Below are 19,506 nucleotides of genomic sequence, written 5' to 3'. Positions count from 1 at the left end.
TCCTGACCTCCACCCCTGAGCTAACCTTCCCCCACCGAGTTCCTCACATTCTCCCCCATCCCCAGTTCCTGACTTCCCGCACCCCCTCCCCCCGCACATCCTGACCTCTCTCCTCTTCAACCTTGTCTCTCCCTTCTCCGAGCTCCTCTCCCCACCTTCAATCCCCTTTCCTCTCTCCCCCTTTGATCCCCTCTCCCCCCATTCAATCCACCCCTTCTATTCCTTCTCTCTCCCCCTTCGATCCCTTTTCCCCCACCCTTGTTCCAATCTCCTTTCTCCCCCCCCCCCCGCCTTCAATCTCCCCCACCCCCATCCCATCCCATCCTCTGACCTTCTCCGCATGGAGCCGAGGAAAGCGTGGCGGTGCTGGCACCGTTTGGTATTGTGCATGTGCAACCGGATCAAGTGCATGCGCAGAAAGAGTCAAAAACGGCATGTAAATAATCACTCCAAATAGGGTATTCAAACAGCAAACTACAGCTGTCTAGTGATAAAACAGAAAATTCTGGAAATACTCAGCAGACCAGACAGCATCTGTGGGGAGAGAAACAGAGTTAACGTTTCAAGTCAATGCAGTTTGCAGAGTCTATTGAAACAGAGTCTTTAGGAACTATTGGAAACAAAATGAAACCATCCAATGATCTCTATTCTGACCCGGAATAGTGGTGTCATTATATGCAGCCTCCAATGTTTAAGCCACAAAGAAAGAATTGCATTTATATCGCGCCTTTTATGACCTTAGGACATTCCAAAGAGCTTTACAGCCACTGAAATACTTTTGAAGTGTAGTCATCGTTGTAATGTGGGAAATGTGGCAGCCAATTTGTGCACAGCAATCTCCCACAAACAGCAATGTGATAATGACCAGATAATCTGTTTTTAGTGATGTTGATTAAGGGATATATATTGGCCAGGACACTGGGGGTAACGTTCCTGCTCTTTGTTTTTATTTGTTCCTGGGATGTGGGCATCGCTGGCAAGGCCAGCATTTATTGCCCATCCCTAAGTGCCCTCGAGAAGGTGGAGGTGAGCCGCCTTCTTGAACCGCTGCAATCCGTGTGGTGAAGGTACTCCCACAGCGCTGTTAGGGAGGGAGTTCCTGGATTTTGACCCAGCGACGATGAAGGACTGGCGATATACTTCCAAGTTAGGATGGTGGGTAACTTGGAGGGGAACTTGCAGATAATGGTGCTCCCATGCGCCTGCTGCCTAGCTGGTAGAGGCCATGGGTTTGGGAGGTGCTGCCGAAAAAATCTAGGCGAGTTGCTGCAGTGCATCTTGTAGATGGTACACACTGTAGCCATGGTGCGCTGATTGTGGAGGGTGTGAATGTTTAAGGTGGTGGATGGGGTGCCAATCAAGCGAGCTGGATGGTGTTGAGCTTCTTGAGTATTGTTGGAGCTGCACTCACCCAGGCAAGTAGTGAGTATTCCATCACACTCCTGACTTGTGCCTTGTAGATGGTGGAAAGACTTTGGGGAGTCAGGAGGTAAGTCACTCGCTGCTGAATACCCAACCTCTGACCTGCTCTTGTTGCCACAGTATTTATCTGGCTGTTACAGTTAAGTTTCTGGTCAATGGTGACCCGCAGGATGTTGATGGGTGGCGATGGTAATGCTGTTGAATGTCAAGGGTCGGAGGTTAGACTCTCGCTTGTTGGGGATAGTCATTCCCTGGCACTTGTGTGGCACAAATGTTACTTGTTACTTATCGGCCCAAGCCTGAATGTCGTCCAGGTCTTGGAGCATGCAGGCATGGACTGCTTCATTATCTGAGGCAAATGGCACTGAACACTGTGCAGTCATCAGTGAACATCCTCACTTCTGACCTTATGATGGAGGGAAGTCCATTGATGAAGCATCTGAAGAAGGTTGGGCCTACGACACTACCCTGAGGAACTCCTGCAGCGATGTCCTGGGGCTGTGTTGTTTGATTTCCAACAACCACAACCATCTTTATTTGTGCTAGGTATGACTCTAGCCATTGGAGTGTTTCCCTGCCGATATCCAATGACTATAGTTTTACTAGGGCTCCTTGATGCCACACTCGGTCAAATGCTGCCTTGATGTCAAGGGCAATCACTCTGACCTCAACTCAGGAATTCAGCTCTTTTGTCCATGTTTGGACCAAGGTTATAATGAGCCGAGTGGTCCTGGCAGAACCCAAACTGGGTGTCGGTGAGCAGGTTATTGGTGAGTAAGTGCCACTTTATAGCACTGTCGACGATATCTTCCATCACTTTGCTGATGATTGAGAGTAGACTAATGGGGCGGTAATTGGACGGATTGGATTTGTCCTGTTTTTTGTGGATAGGACATACTGGGCAGCTTTTCACATTGTCGGATAAATGCCACTATTGTAGCTGTACTGGAACAGCTTGGCTAGAAGCGTGGCTAGTTCTGGAGCACAAGTCTTCAGCATGACAGCTGTGATGTTGTTGGGGCCCATAGCCTTTGCTGTATCCAGTGCGCTAGGCCGTTTCCTGATATCACGTGGATTGAATCGAATTGGCTGAAGATTGGCTTCAGAGATGGTGGGGACCTCAGGAAGAGGCCGATAAGGATCATCCACTCGGCATTTCTGGCTGAAGATGGTTGCAAATGCTTCAGCCTTGTCTTTTGGACGCATGATTAAGAAAGGGAAGATTGACTATGAAAGTAAACTAGCACAAAATATAAAAACAGATAGCAAGAGTTTCTATAGGTATATAAAAAGAAAAAGAGTGACTAAAGTAAATGTTGGTCCCTTAGAGGACGAGACCAGGGAATTAGTAATGGGGAATATGGAGATGGCAGAAATTCTAAACAAGTATTTTGTATCAGTTTTTACGGTAGAGGATACTAACAATATTCCAACAGTGGATAGTCAAGGGGCTATAGGGGGGAGGAACTTTACACAATCACAATCACTAAGGAGGTGGTACTCAGTAAGATAATGGGACTAAAGGCAGATAAATCCCCTGGACCTGATGGCTTGCATCCTAGGGTCTTAAGAGAAGTAGCGGCAGGGATTGTGGATGCATTGGTTGTAATTTACCAAAATTCCCTGGATTCTGGGGAGGTCACAGCAGATTGGAAAACTGCAAATGTAACGCCCCTATTCAAAAAAGGAGGCAGATAAAAAGCAGGAAACTATAGACCAGTTAGCCTAACATCTGTGGTTGGGAAAATGTTGGAGGCCATTAATAAAGAAGCTGTAACAGTACATTTGGAAAAGCAAAATTTGGTCAGGCAGAGTCAGCATGGATTTATGAAAGGGAAGTCATTTTTGACAAAGTTGCTGGATAAAGGGGAACCAGTGGATGTGGTGTATTTGGACTTCCAGAAAGCATTTGATAAGGTGCCACACAAAAGGTTACTGCACAAGATAAAAGTTCACAGGGTTGGGGGTAATATATTAGCATGGATAGAAGATTGGCTAACAAACAGAAAACAGAGAGTCGGGCTAAATGGTTCATTCTCTGGTTGGCAATCAGTAACGAGCGGGGTGCCGCAGGGATCAGTGCTGGGACCCCAACTATTTACAATCTATATTAACGACTTGAAAGAAGGGACTGAGTGTAACGTAGCCAAGTTTGCTGATGATACAAAGATGGGAGTAAAAGCAATGTGTGAGGAGGACATAAAAAAGCTGCAAAAGGACAGAGACAGGCTAAGTGAGTGGGCAAAAATTTGGCAGATGGAGTATAATGTTGGAAAGTGTGAGGTCATGCACTTTGGCAGAAAAAAATCAAAGAGCAAGTTATTATTTAAATGGAGAAAGATTGCAAAGTGCTGCAGTACAGCGGGACCTGGGGGTACTTGTGCATGAAACACAGAAGGATAATATGCAGGTACAGCAATTGATCAGGAAGGCCAATGGAATCTTGGCCTTTATTGCAAAGGGGATGGAGTATAAAAGCAGGGAAGCCTTGTTACAGCTGTACAGGGTATTGGTGAGGCCACACCTGGAATACTGCGTGCAGTTTTGGTTTCCATATTTACGAAATGCTAGCTTGCTTTGGAGGCAGTTCAGAGAAGGTTCACTAGGTTGATTCCGGGGATGAGGGGGTTGACTTATGAGGAAAGGTTGAGTAGGTTGGGCCTGTACTCATTGGAATTCAGAAGAATGAGAGGTGATCTTATCGAAACGTATAAGATTATGAGGGGGCTTGACAAGGTGGATACAGAGAGGATGTTTCCACTGGTGGGGGAGACTAGAACTAGAGGGCATGATCTTAGAGTAAGGGGCCGCCCATTTAGAACTGAGATGAGGAGAAATTTCTTCTCTCAGAGGGTTGTGAATCTGTGGAATTTGCTGCCTCAGAGAGCTGTGGAAGCTGGGATATTAAATAAATTTAAGATAGAAATAGACAGTTTCTTAAACGATAAGGGGTTATGGGGAGCTGGCGGGGAAGTGGAGCTGAGTCCATGATCAGATCAGCCATGATCTTATTGAATGGCGGAGCAGGCTCGAGGGGCTGTATGGCCTACTCCTGCTCCTATTTCTTATGTTCTTATGTTCTTATGTGCTGGGCTCTACCATCATTGAGGATAAGGATATTCATGGAGCCTCCTCCTCCCTTTAGTTGTTTAATTGTCCACCACCATTCATGACTCACAATTCCCGATTCATCTTGGAAATGGTGTCATGGCATCTTTTACATCCACCTGAGAGAGCAAACGGGGCCTCGGTTTAACATCTCATCCGAAAAACAGCACGTCCGACAGTGCAGCGCCCTCTCAGTACTGCATTAAAGTGCCTCATCAAAAGATATGCTGTTCCTCGAGCTTGAATTGAATTTCATTGGAACAGTGGAGGAGGCCGAAGGCAAAGAGGTCAGAGTGGGAGTGGTCCACAGAATTAAAATGATAGGCAACCGGACGCTCGGGTTCTCGTTTGCGAACCGAACAGAGGTATTCCACAAAGAAGTCACCCAATCTGCGTTTGGTCTCTCCAATGTAGAGGAGACCGCATTTTGAGCCGCAAATACAGTATACTAAATTGAAAGAAGTACAAGTAAATCATTGTTTCACCTGGAAGGAGTGTTTGGGGCCCTGGATGTTGGAAAGGGAGGAGGTAAAATGGCAGGTGTTGCATCTCCTGCGCTTGCATGGGAAGGGGAGTGGGTGTTGGGGGTGATAGAGGAGTGGATCTGGATGTTGCGGAGGGAACGTTCCCTCTGGAATGCTGAAAGTAGAGGGGAGGGGAAGATGTGTTTGGCGGGGGGATCATGCTGGAGTTGGCGGGAATGGTGGAGGATGATCCGTTGAACATGAACGCTGGTGGGATAGAAGGTGAGGACAACAACAACTTGTATTTATATAGCGCCTTTAACATAGTATAACATCCCAAGTCCCTTTACAGGAGTGTCATAAGCCACAAAGATTTGACACCGAGCTGCATAAGAAGAAATTACAGCAGATGACCAAAAGCTTGGTCAAAGAGGTAGTTCAGGGAGGGAGTTCTAGAGCTTAGGGTCTAGGCAGCTGAAGATCAATGGTTGAGCGATTATAATCAGGGATGCTCTCGAGGGCACAATTAGAGAAGCGCAGACATCTCGGGGAATTGTGAGGCTGAAGGAGATTACAGAGATAGGGAGGAGCGAGGCCATGGATGGATTTGTAAACAAGGATGAGAATTTTGAAAGCGAGGCAAGACAAGGGGAACCCCATCGTGGTTCTGGGTAGGAAGGGAAGGGGTGAGAACAAAAGTGCAGGAAATGGAGCGGACACGGTTGAGGGGCCTGTCACATCTGTTCTGACGATGTCACATTCCACAGAAGCGCTTCTGATATGTCTTTTTTCCTCAACCCAGGATTCCCCTGCACTGTGGTTGACAGGGCCCTCAACCGTGTCCACACCATTTCCCCACTTCTGCTCTCACCTTTTCCCCTCCATGTCACTGGGGAGACCAAATGCAGATTGGACACTATATCTGGCTCCTGTATTCTATACTTGTCTATTGTTAATGGCCTTGTTTGCCGCTGGCCTCCAATGTCCAAGTTTTGAAAGATGTTCTATTGACTTGCATGAGTGCAATAATTCACTAAAGATAAATTAAAACGTAAATATTTCAATCTACCTTAACTCAGATTAAATTATTCTGCAATATGAACCAATTCAACAAACCTTGTCTTTCATAAAGTGATTTTATCCCCTCGCCCTTCAGAATATTTGATAGGCATCGTCACAGAGGCGGCACTTGTATCAGTTTCGTTTTCCTCGTTCTTACGCCTTATTGTGTGTTGGAATATCAAAAAGGCGGCTTGATTTCCATTGTCCGATTCCGGGTTCATTGGGAAAACTTCCACGACACAGGTTAGTGATTCTTTACTACAATTCAAGACTGGAAACTTGTACAGGGTGGAAATTGTTTAACCGTCTGTCACATATTGAGGGAATAATTTGGAATTTCAGTGTCTTTAAAAATACGTTTTTTTTCAATACGCATTCAGTATTTATGTAAACATATTTAGCTGCATGTGTAGCAACAAAATATATTTGAACCAATAAAAGCGACCAAGGGGTGAGTTCTTTTCTGTGGGGTTATTTGCAGACTGACCCCGCTTCTAAATTTGTTGAAATTACAATTATCAATTTCGAGAAATAACAACGATCGCTGATTCACGGGAAACTTTTGCATGAATGTGTTACGGGATCAGATTTGAGTATCGGATTGAATTCATTGCTTATCGTTATGCATTTGCAAAATACATTTGCCGTTAAAAGTTTTTTGTTAATTGGCAGCTGATTTTATTTGGAATATTGGTGAATGACAGAGTGTAATTATTTTCAAAAGACTCATCAACGTATTTCTCTCTTTTAAGGAGAAGATCCGTTTAATATAACATGGCAGAGGTAAGCTTTCACTCTGGTGCTCTCGCAAGGAATAATTGCTTTGCTCCATAAATTAATAAAACATCTAAAAGCGAGATCTTTAGATTTAGTATCAGCGTGGACATTCGGTAATGCAATTTCCAACTAAAGGTGCTCTTTCCGCCTGTGGCCTATAATTAAAAAAAATCCCCTTTCAGACATTTTGTTTTGCTAACTTTCTCCCGACTTCTAAAGTTGGTGACTTGTTGCTGGGGAATGGTCACTGGGCGCCCTCTGGTGCGTGGCACAAGTAACGGCAGGATATTCAATCACCACTTCTTAGGCAGTTCCTCGCAGTCCAGGATGACTTGCTTCCACACTAATGAGTTCTCAGGTGATTGATGAAACCAATGTGGGATCTACAGACTCTGTCACAGGTGGGGCAGACGGTGCTTGAAAGGACGGGTGGGTGGGCTGCTTGGGTTGTCATGCGCTCCTTCCGCTGTTTGCGCTTGGCTTCCCCGTGCTCCCGGAGAAGAGACTCGAGGTGTTTGGCTCCTCCACTTTGGGGATGTTGCACTTTTTTAAGGAGGCTTTGAGGGTGTCCTTGAAGCGTTTCCTCTGCCCACCTGAGACTCGCTTGCCGTGTCGAAACTCTTGAGTAGAGCGCTTATTTTGTGCATCTAATATCGGACATGCGGACGACGTGGCCTGTCCAGCAGAGCTGATCGAGCGTGGTCAGTGCTTCGATGCTGGGGATGTTGACCTGAGCGAGAACACTGATGTTGGTGTGCCTATCCTACCAATGGATTTGCAGGATCTTGTGGAGGCAGCGTTCACACCCCACACACTGCACACACGTACTCTTTCAGCACGGGTCACTAGACTGCAATCAGGTCCAAGGTTTTCGCCTTCCCCATCTCAGGGGTGCTGAGGCCAGCTGGAAATCTGAGGAATTCCTATTCTTCCTGCACAGCCATTTTCCGGACTCCCCCACCAGCGGAAATAGTTTCTCTCTAGCCTATCTCCATCGTGTCAGCTGTGGCTCAGTGGGTAGCACTCTTACCCCTGAGTCAGAAGGTTTAAGTCCCACTCTTGAGACTTGAGCACAAAAAATCTAGACTCAGGGAGCGCTGCACTGGCGGATGAGATGTTAAACCGAGGCCCCATCTGCTCTCTCAGGTGGACATAAGAACATAAGAATTAGGAACAGGAGTAGGCCATCTAGCCCCTCGAGCCTGCTCCGCCATTCAACAAGATCATGGCTGATCTGGCCGTGGACTCAGCTCCACTTACCCGCCCGCTCCCCGTAACCCTTAATTCCCTTATTGGTTAAAAATCTATCTATCTGTGATTTGAATACATTCAATGAGCTAGCCTCAACTGCTTCCTTGGGTAGAGAATTCCACAGATTCACAACCCTCTGGGAGAAGAAATTCCTTCTCAACTCGGTTTTAAATTGGCTCCCCCGTATTTTGAGGCTGTGCCCCCTAGTTCTAGTCTCTCCGACCAGTGGAAACAACCTCTCTGCCTCTATCTTGTCTATCCTTTTCATTATTTTCAATGTTTCTATAAGATCACCCCTCATCCTTCTGAACTCCAACGAATAAAGACCCAGTCTGCTCAATCTATAAGAACATAAGAATTAGGAACAGGAGTAGGCCATCTAGCCTGCTCCGCCATTCAATAAGATCATGGCTGATCTGGCCGTGGACTCAGCTCCACTTACCCGCCCGCTCCCCGTAACCCTTAATTCCCTTATAGGTTAAAAATCTATCTATCTGTGACTTGAATACATTCAATGAGCTAGCCTCAACTGCTTCCTTGGGCAGAGAATTCCACAGATTCACAACCCTCTGGGAGAAGAAATTCCTTCTCAACTCGGTTTTAAATTGGCTCCCCCGTATTTTGAGGCTGTGCCCCCTAGTTCTAGTCTCCCTGACCAGTGGAAACAACCTCTCTGCCTCTATCTTGTCTATCCCTTTCATTATTTTAAATGTTTCTAGAAGATCACCCCTCATCCTTCTGAACTCCAAAGAGTAAAGACCCAGTCTACTCAATATATCATCATAAGTCAACCCCCTCATCTCCGGAATCAGCCTAGTGAATCATCTCTGTACCCCCTCCAAAGCCAGTATATCCTTCCTTAAGTAAGGTGACCAAAACTGCACGCACTACTCCAGGTGCGGCCTTACCAATACCCTGTACATTTGCAGCAGGACCTCCCTTCTTTTGTACTCCATCCCTCTTGCAATGAAGGCCAACATTCCATTTGCCTTCCTGATTACCTGCTGCACCTGCAAACTAACTTTTTGGGATTCATGCACAAGGACCCCCAGGTCCGTCTGCACCGCAGCATGTTGTAATTTCTCCCCATTCAAATAATATTCCCTTTTGCTGGGTTTTTTTCCAAGGTGGATGACCTCACATTTTCCGACATTGTATTCCATCTGCCAAACCTTAGCCTTTTTGCTTAACCTATCTAAATCTCTTTGCAGCCTCTCTGTGTCCTCTACACAACCCGCTTTACCACTAATCTTTGTGACATCTGCAAATTTTGTTACACGACACTCCGTCCCCTCTTCCAGGTCATCTATGTATATTGTAAACCGTTGTGGTCCCAGCACCGATCCCTGTGGCACACCACTAACCACCGATTTCCAACCCGAAAAGGACCCATTTATTCCGACTCTCTGCTTTCTGTTAGCCAGCCAATTCTCTATCCATGCTAATACATTTCCTCTGACTCCGCGTACCTTTATCTTCTGCAGTAACCTTTTGTGTGGCACCTTATCAAATGCCTTTTGGAAATCTAAATACACCACATCTATCGGTGCACCTCTACCCACCATGCTCGTTATATCCTCAAAGAATTCCAGTGAATTAGTTAAACATGATTTCCCCTTCATGAATCCATGTTGCATCTGCTTGATTGCACTATTCCTATTTAGATGTCCCGCTATTTCTTCCTTAATGATAGCTTCAAGCATTTTCCTCACTACGGATGTTAAACTAACCGGCCTATAGTTACCTGCCTTTTGTCTGCCCCCTTTTTTAAACAGAGGCGTTACATTAGCTGCTTTCCAATCCGCTGGTACCTCCCCAGAACCAGCGAATTTTGGTAGATTATAACGAATGCATCTGCTATAACTTCCGCCTGATGGACTGCATCCCAGAGTACTTAAGGAGGTGGCCTTGGAAATAGTGGATGCGTTGACAGTCATTTTCCAACATTCCATTGACTCTGGATCAGTTCCTATGGAGTGGAGGGTAGCCAATGTAACCCCACTTTTTAAAAAAGGAGGGAGAGAGAAAACAGGGAATTATAGACCGGTCAGCCTGACATCGGTAGTGGGTAAAATGATGGAATCAATTATTAAGGATGTCATAGCAGTGCATTTGGAAAGAGGTGACATGATAGGTCCAAGTCAGCATGGATTTGTGAAAGGGAAATCATGCTTGACAAATCTTCTGGAATTTTTTGAGGATGTTTCCAGTAGAGTGGATAAGGGAGAACCAGTTGATGTGGTATATTTGGACTTTCAGAAGGCGTTCGACAAGGTCCCACACAAGAGATTGATGTGCAAAGTTAGAGCACATGGGATTGGGGGTAGTGTACTGACATGGATTGAGAACTGGTTGTCAGACAGGAAGCAAAGAGTAGGAGTAAATGGGTACTTTTCAGAATGGCAGGCAGTGACTAGTGGGGTACCGCAAGGTTCTGTGCTGGGGCCCCAGCTGTTTACACTGTACATTAATGATTTAGATGAGGGGATTAAATGTAGTATCTCCAAATTTGCGGATGACACTAAGTTGGGTGGCAGTGTGAGCTGCGAGGAGGATGCTGTGAGGCTGCAGAGCGACTTGGATAGGTTAGGTGAGTGGGCAAATGCATGGCAGATGAAGTATAATGTGGATAAATGTGAGGTTATCCACTTTGGTGGTAAAAACAGAGAGACAGACTATTATCTGAATGGTGACAGATTAGGAAAAGGGGAGGTGCAAAGAGACCTGGGTGTCATGGTACATCAGTCATTGAAGGTTGGCATGCAGGTGCAGCAGGCGGTTAAGAAAGCAAATGGCATGTTGGCCTTCATAGCAAGGGGATTTGAGTACAGGGGCAGGGAGGTGTTGCTACAGTTGTACAGGGCATTGGTGAGGCCACACCTGGAGTATTGTGTACAGTTTTGGTCTCCTAACCTGAGGAAGGACATTCTTGCTATTGAGGGAGTGCAGCGAAGGTTCACCAGACTGATTCCCGGGATGGCGGGACTGACCTATCAAGAAAGACTGGATCAACTGGGCTTGTATTCACTGGAGTTCAGAAGAATGAGAGGGGACCTCATAGAAACGTTTAAAATTCTGACGGGGTTAGACAGGTTAGATGCAGGAAGAATGTTCCCAATGTTGGGGAAGTCCAGAACCAGGGGTCACAGTCTAAGGATAAGGGGTAAGCCATTTAGGACCGAGATGCGGAGGAACTTCTTCACCCAGAGAGTGGTGAACCTGTGGAATTCTCTACCACAGAAAGTTGTTGAGGCCAATTCACTAAATATATTCAAAAAGGAGTTAGATGAGGTCCTTACTGCTAGGGGGATCAAGGGGTATGGCGAGAAAGCAGGAATGGGGTACTGAAGTTGAATGTTCAGCCATGAACTCATTGAATGGCGGTGCAGGCTAGAAGGGCCGAATGGCCTACTCCTGCACCTATTTTCTATGTTTCTATGTTTCTATCTCTTTTAATACCCTGGGATGCATTTCATCCGAACCAGGGGACTTGTCTACCTTGAGTCCCATTAGCCTATCCAGCACTACCCCCCTAGTGATAGTGATTATCTCAAGGTCCTCCCTTCCCACATTCCCGTGACCAGCAATTTTTGGCATGGTTTTTGTGTCTTCCACTGTGAAGACCGAAGCAAAATAATTGTTTAAGGTCTCAGCCATTTTCACATTTCCCATTATTAAATCCCTTCTCATCTTCTAAGGGATCCCGTAGCACTATACCGAAGAAGAGCAGGAGCATTATCTCCGGTGTCCTGGCCAATATTTATCCCTCAATCAGCATCACTAAAAACAGATTATCTGGTCATTATTACATTGCTGTTTGTAGTATCTTGCTGTGTGCAAATTGGCTGCCGTTTTTCCTATATTACAACAGTGATTACACTAAAAAAAAAAGTACTTCATTGGCTGGAAAGCGCTTTGGGACATCCTGAGGTCGTGAAAGGCGCTATAGAAATGCAAGTCTTGATTTTTCCTTTCAAAATCCTAAAAACTCAATCATTCCTTACCCTGCTATATTCCAGGGAATACAAGTCTAGTTTATGTCAACTCTGCTCATAATCTAGCCCTTGGAACCCTGGTAACATTCTGGTGTATCTGTGCTGCACTCCTTCCAAGGCCAATATATCCTTTCTAAGGTGAGGTGTCCTGAATTGTACACAGTACTCCAGCTGTGGTCAAACCAGGGCTTTGTATAGCTGCAGTAAACTTCCTGTGTTATGTCCTTGGATGCTGTGATTATGACTCCACGAGGCAATGTGTTGTACTTGAACTGTAGTGACCTGAGTCCTTTATTGATAACTCCAGAGTGAGGATCACACGGTGGCCTGCCTTTTATACTAGGTAACTTGTGCACCGCGCCATCATGGAGTACCTTTACATCCGCGACTGGGATAATTTCATCGGTGTAGATGCACAGCTTTGCCTGAACTGGGATCAACTTGGGTTGTTCAGCTTGATTGTCCCACAGCCTCTTGATTCATTATTGACTGGCTTGCCCCCGTGTCCACTTGCATAAAGACTGGAACGCCATCTATCTCGACTTCCTTAACGGGGAACACTCGGTGGTGCAGGTAAACATGCTGTATACCTCATCGTGGTGCTGAGCTGCCTCTCTGCCTATCATTTGATAATCCATGCTGGATTCATGGCCATCTGCAGACTCCATCGACACAGTGAGTCATATTTCTCTTACACATTCGCTGGAGGTGGCCCTTTGTGCTGCAGCCTTTGCATACATAGTCTTTAAAGCGGCACTGGTGAGCCCTGTGATTCCCTCCATAACGCCGGCATGGAGCTACTCAATTAGCTCCCCTCGGCGGACTCTGAGTTAAGGGACTCGGGGGCCTGTTCTCTCTTGCCTGGGAAGGTTCGCGTTCTACAGTCCAGCCTCTAAAAGATGCCACTCTGTGTACAGTACTTGCCGGGTTTGAGTCCTGAGGGTGAGTCATCTGCCTAGAGCCACAGGTCGAGGTCATGAATGCCTGGCTCACAGAGATGGCCTTCTGCAGTGTGACTGTGGTGTCCGCCGACAGTAGCTTATGAAGAAGGCCCCCATGGCCGATTCCAACGACAAAAATGTCCCGCAGCGCTTCGGTGAGGTGGTCGCCGAAATCACACGGTGCCGCAGCCTCCTGAGGTCTGCAGCGTATTTCGCGATTTCTTGGCCTTCGGGCCGTCGGTGGGTGTAGAACTGCTGTCTGGCTGTGAGGATGCTCTCCTTGGGCTTGAGTTGCTCATGGATCAGGGTTACGAGCTCCTCGTACATCTTGGTCGTTGTCTTCACTGGTGCCAGCAAGTCCCTGACGAGGCCGTAGACAGTGGGCCCACAACTGGTTAGCAAGATAGCTCTGCGCTTGCCAGCCAGTGTGGCCGGGTTGTCTCCTGCCAGGTCGTTTGCTGTGAAGAAATGGTCGAGCTCTCCACAAAGGCGTCCCAATCATCACCATCGGCGAACCGCTGCAACGTACCAAGGGTAGCCATTTTCGCGTGAAAGTCCGTAATCTCGTCACCAATTATTGTGTCCTCGGATGTTCTGATAATGACTCCACGAGACAATGTGTTGTGCTTGAACTGTAGTGACCTTAGTCCTTTATTGATAACTCCAGATTGAGGATCACACCTGGTGGCCTGCCTTTTATACTAGGCCAGGCACACCTGTACAGGTAACCTACAAGTCTCCCACTGCTATGCCCTCTGGTGGCACACCTCAAGATAGTACCAACAGTAGCGACGTAGGATACGTGACACCCTGTTTCTTCCAGTCCTTTACACTTGGAGATCGGACTGGAGGGATGCCAGGCTTCCCTGAAAATCCCACTAGTTATAGCAGTGTAGATCAATAGTGATTACACTGTTAATGGGTCCTACAGTGCCATATTAATATAGAAAGAAATCTAGGAGAATGACACATCATCGGTGGACCAGCTAGTTGTGAAATATAAGAGAGCTTTAAATGAGTAGTAAGTCCTTTGGACTGAGTTACTTTTGATCTTTCTCCCATTTATTATGTTATATTTCTGTTACAGAGAAACGATTACCAACCAGAAGCCATTGATTGCTTTTTCTTTCAATACAAGAATGGCTGTAAAGAAGTAAGTTTTATTCACCTCTTTGTTGATGTAGATGACCAGAATGTTTATTTTGTGCGTTGAAACTTTCCTGAGTAAATATTTGTTCTCAGGATATGTGCAATGCTGACAAGGCCACAGTTGAGTTACCCTGAAAAGGCTGTGATGGGCCTTTCTTTGAACACTGCAGCAGGGGGAGAAATTCAGGAGCGGCTCATTTGAGGCAGTAACTTTTAAAAATTGAAAATATTAGCGCCAGGCGCGAAATTGAGCGCTCCTATCCCTTCCTGGAGCGTACCAGCACGCAGGCGGGTGGTAGTTGTGCAACGCTGCACACTGGGCCGTTCAGTGCTGCCGTGTTCTGAGGCTTCTTCCCCCTCCCCCTTAAAGGGACGGGACATCGCTGCAGGCTCTGCATTGTGCCCAGTGAGCTGGACCCTGATGACAGCCACGATCCGGCCCGATCAGCTCCATGCACTCCGGCAGAGTCCTGGGCCGATCAGTCGCGGCCAAAGAGGAATCCCCAAAAAATGAGAAACGCCATTTTTGAAATTTTTGTACTTACCTCGGCCACCTCGCCTTTAGCGTCGCCCCCGAAGTGCCCGGCCTCCCGATGTTCGTATGAACGCTTCCTGCAGCTGCCGGTGTTTTCGCCCAGCGGTGCTGCAGGAGGCGGAACCGAAGTTCGAGTCATGGCAATGACATCACGATCTCCGGGCGAAGGAAATCGGGACGCAACATCCTACCGCTGCCGCTAACCTCCCACTGAAGTTAGTGGGAGTCATTCATCTCGCCGTGCCTGGTGTGTGGTTAGCGCCCCGGAGGTGATAATGGGAGGCCAGTTACTGGGCCTAGTGTTTACACTATGGTATTACTGCAATTTGTAGCAAATTGTGCAGGGACTTGCTGGGCCACATCAGAGGGCCAAAAGAGTCAACCACATACTGTGGGACTGGCGTACCCCAGGCTAAGTTGGTGTGGCAGATAACCATATTGACGTTTTTAATGACTATTTTTGCTGGTAGCTAGTGCACAAATTACCAAATTTATTGAATTTGTATTTCATAGCATGACATGGTGGAATTTGAATTCGCAACCTCTGGGCTACTAGCAGGGTACAATAGCTACCATACCTACCTATGATTGATGAGCTGGAGGTGTATTCCACTGGGTATATCATATACTAAATGGTTTAGATACAGTGCAACCAAATCATTACTTCAAAGTACACCAAGAAAATAGAAAGAGGAAAAAATGGAAATGAGTGAAAAGTAAATTTAGATCAAATAGCAGGAAAAATGTTTTGCTGAAAGCTGATATATTTGGAATGATCTACTCAGCAAGGTAATAGAGACAAACCCATTGGATACATTCAAAATGCAAAGAGAATTAATGTGCTAAGGGACAGAGATTAAATGGGATTTTCTCATCCCTGGATATTCTTATATTCTTCTAGTATCTATTTGATAGCTCAGTGATTGGAATTACTTAACCATGTACTTTCCTGAATTTAAATCATCTATGTACTCAGTAAGTTACGAATTGTTTATTTTTCTGTATATTTCTCCAATTCTGTGTTTTAATATTCAATGTTAGATGTGTACTGTTATCTATATGACAAAAAAGTCCCACTCTATTTTAAAAGCTGAAAAATAAATTTGTTATTGAAAACGTTTAATTTAAATCTGCTTTATACCACTTCCTGTTAAACTGAGTACATATGAAGTAGATTTTCTGGCTGGAAGTACTGTGATAGCTTCAATGTTTCAGCGTCTAATCTTAAACATCATAAATTTGATTTGACAGGTGCAGTGTCGGTTTCTACACAGAGTGTGCTGCAAGTTTTCAGAAGATGTCTGCCCAGAGTGGCATCACCAAAAGAAGTGCACAAACAGGGCCTGCCCCCAAAAACATTTAAATCGAGAGGTATTGCCTGATTTGTTTGTTACTATTTTTTTATATTGACAGTTTGAACCTGTGTTCTTTGTGTCACTTTTAGTTCACTAGTCTCCTATCCTCTTTTAATCTCTCCCTCCATGTAAACACCCCAACCCATATTCACGGCCAAGGTTAGTAAAGACAAACGTAGGTCCCCTGCAGTCAGAATCAGGGGAAGTCATAACGGGGAACAAAGAAATGGCGGACCAATTGAACAAGTACTTTGGTTCGGTATTCACTGAGGAGGACACAAACAACCTTCCGGATATAAAAGGGGTCGGAGGGTCTAGTAAGGAGGAGGAACTGAGGGAAATCCTTATTAGTCGGGAAATTGTGTTGGGGAAATTGATGGGATTGAAGGCCGATAAATCCCCAGGGCCTGATGGACTGCATCCCAGAGTACTTAAGGAGGTGGCCTTGGAAATAGTGGATGCATTGACAGTCATTTTCCAACATTCCATTGACTCTGGATCAGTTCCTATGGAGTGGAGGGTAGCCAATGTAACCCCACTTTTTAAAAAAGGAGGGAGAGAGAAAACAGGGAATTACAGACCGGTCAGCCTGACATCGGTAGTGGGTAAAATGATGGAATCAATTATTAAGGATGTCATCGCAGTGCATTTGGAAAGAGGTAATATGATAGGTCCAAGTCAGCATGGATTTGTGAAAGGGAAATCATGCTTGACAAATCTTCTGGAATTTTTTGAGGATGTTTCCAGTAGAGTGGACAAGGGAGAACCAGTTGATGTGGTATATTTGGACTTTCAGAAGGCTTTCGACAAGGTCCCACACAAGAGATTAATGTGCAAAGTTAAAGCACATGGGATTGGGGGTAGTGTGCTGACATGGATTGAGAACTGGTTGTCAGACAGGAAGCAAAGAGTAGGAGTAAATGGCGACTTTTCAGAATGGCAGGCAGTGACTAGTGGGGTACCGCAAGGTTCTGTGCTGGGGCCCCAGCTGTTTACACTGTACATTAATGATTTAGACGAGGGGATTAAATGTAGTATCTCCAAATTTGCGGATGACACTAAGTTGGGTGGCAGTGTGAGCTGCAAGGAAGATTCTATGAGGCTGCAGAGTGACTTGGATAGGTTAGGTGAGTGGGCAAATGCATGGCAGATGAAGTATAATGTGGATAAATGTGAGGTTATCCACTTTGGTGGTAAAAACAGAGAGACAGACTATTATCTGAATGGTGACAGATTAGGAAAAGGGCAGGTGCAAAGAGACCTGGGTGTCATGGTACATCAGTCATTGAAGGTTGGCATGCAGGTACAGCAGGCGGTTAAGAAAGCAAATGGCATGTTGGCCTTCATAGCGAGGGGATTTGAGTACAAGGGCAGGGAGGTGTTGCTACAATTGTACAGGGCCTTGGTGAGGCCACACCTGGAGTATTGTGTACAGTTTTGGTCTCCTAACCTGAGGAAGGACATTCTTGCTATTGAGGGAGTGCAGCGAAGGTTCACCAGACTGATTCCCGGGATGGCGGGACTGACCTATCAAGAAAGACTGGATCAACTGGGCTTGTATTCACTGGAGTTCAGAAGAATGAGAGGGGACCTCATAGAAACGTTTAAAATTCTGACGGGGTTAGACAGGTTAGATGCAGGAAGAATGTTCCCAATGTTGGGGAAGTCCAGAACCAGGGGACACAGTCTAAGGATAAGGGGGAAGCCATTTAGGACCGAGATGAGGAGGAATTTCTTCACCCAGAGAGTGGTGGACCTGTGGAATTCTCTACCACAGAAAGTTGTTGAGGCCAATTCACTAAATATATTCAAAAAGGAGTTAGATGAAGTCCTTACTACTAGGGGAATCAAGGGGTATGGTGAGAAAGCAGGAATGGGGTACTGAAGTTGCATGTTCAGCCATGAACTCATTGAATGGCGGTGCAGGCTAGAAGGGCCGAATGGCCTACTCCTGCACCTATTTTCTATGTTTCTATGTTTCTATCAAATCACTGATGGCATCTCTAATATCTTATTATTTCCTCATTTTTCTTCACAAAACAACTTCAAAATACTCTCCTGTATTAAGGCAGCATCAGTGTGCATGAACATGACCGGCAGTGCGAGACCTAAAGAGATGAAATAATATACTTTGTAGAGTAATATACGATTAATTGTGTAGCACCAAAGTTAATTTTATGAAAAAGCAACATAATGCTCATGAGTGAAGAGCCCGTGAGTTTTGCCTGTTTATGAGTGAGCTAGTGGTTGGCATATGTTGTGAGACTGTCTTTTAACATGTGAAACACTGTCCTAAATGAAAGTGGATTCTTGACAGTTCAGTACAAATGTTAAGGATTCCAAAAACCTCTGTCATTGCACCATTGCTACAAGGAAGATATGGCAAATATACAGTTTCTTTCAGCAAGCACTAGTACTAGCACACATGGGCACGAAAATGAGATAAATCACAAAGTTAGTCATTTTATTTAGTAATTGCGTTTGTTTTTGGGAGGAGGCTAGTGTCTAACTGGAAATAATTGTATATTCACAGACCCTGAATAAATACTTCTTATGTGATCAAGAGAAGCTGAAAAAATACTGTGAGCAGCAAAACTGCCGCAAGTACCATGAGAAAGCCATCAATTTAAACATAAGTTACCGTTCTACAATAAAAGGTACTGCTGTATTTGTATGTATCTGTGTACTGGTATTTGTGATATTTATCAGTGACTTGGATTTAAATGTTGCAGGTATGATTAAGAAGTTTGCAGATGACACTAAAATAGGCTGTGTGGTTGAAAATGAAGAAAGCTGCAGACTGCAGGAAGATATCAATGTACTGGTCAGGTGGGCAGAACAGTGGCAAATGGAATTCAATCTGGATAAGTGTGAGGTAATGCATCCAGGGAGGTCTAACAAGGCAAGGGAATACACATTAAATGGTACAACACTGAAAAGTGTAGAGGAACAAAGGGACCTTGGAGTGCAGGTCCACAGATTCCTGAAGGTAGTAGGCCAGGTAGTTAAGGGGTTAAGAAAGCATATGGAATACTTGCCTTTATTAGTCAAGGCATGGAATACAAGAGCAAGGAGGTTATGCTTGAACTGTATAAAACACTGGTTAGGCCGCAGCTGGAGTACTGTGTGCAGTTCTGGTCACCACATTACAGGAAGGATGTGATTGCACTGCAAAAGGTGCAGAGGAGATTTACAAGAATGTTAATTGGATTGGAGAATTTTGGCTATGAGGACAGGTTGGAGATGCTGGGTCTGTTTTCTTTGGAACAGAGGAGGCTAAGGGGAGATATGATTGAGGTGTATAAAATTATGAGAGGCCTGGATAGAGTGGATAGGAAGGACCTGTTTCCCTTAGCAGAGGAGTCAACGACTAGGGGGCATACATTTAAAGTAATTGGGGGAGGTTTATAGGAGATATGAGGGGAAATTTCTTCACGCAGAGGGTGG

The 19,506-nt window shown here is 45.5% G+C and overlaps 1 protein-coding gene across 1 annotated transcript in view; it reads left to right on the top strand.

Moving 5' to 3' along the window:
* LOC139226748 (uncharacterized) overlaps positions 1–19,506 on the top strand; it is a 37,537-nt gene that overhangs the window by 5,284 nt on the left and 12,747 nt on the right. The window contains exons 3-7 of the mRNA XM_070857734.1: positions 6,151–6,299; positions 6,809–6,839; positions 14,108–14,173; positions 15,956–16,075; positions 18,593–18,716. Of these exons, the coding sequence (XP_070713835.1) occupies positions 6,831–6,839; positions 14,108–14,173; positions 15,956–16,075; positions 18,593–18,716 (319 nt within the window). The 5' untranslated portion in view covers positions 6,151–6,299; positions 6,809–6,830. The remainder of the gene's footprint in view (positions 1–6,150; positions 6,300–6,808; positions 6,840–14,107; positions 14,174–15,955; positions 16,076–18,592; positions 18,717–19,506) is intronic.

Source organism: Pristiophorus japonicus, chromosome 16 (genome assembly GCF_044704955.1).
Source record: "Pristiophorus japonicus isolate sPriJap1 chromosome 16, sPriJap1.hap1, whole genome shotgun sequence".
Taxonomy (NCBI): domain Eukaryota; kingdom Metazoa; phylum Chordata; class Chondrichthyes; family Pristiophoridae; genus Pristiophorus; species Pristiophorus japonicus.
The sequence above is the reverse complement of the archived record's forward strand: the minus strand, read 5'-3'. Positions and strand labels throughout refer to the sequence as shown.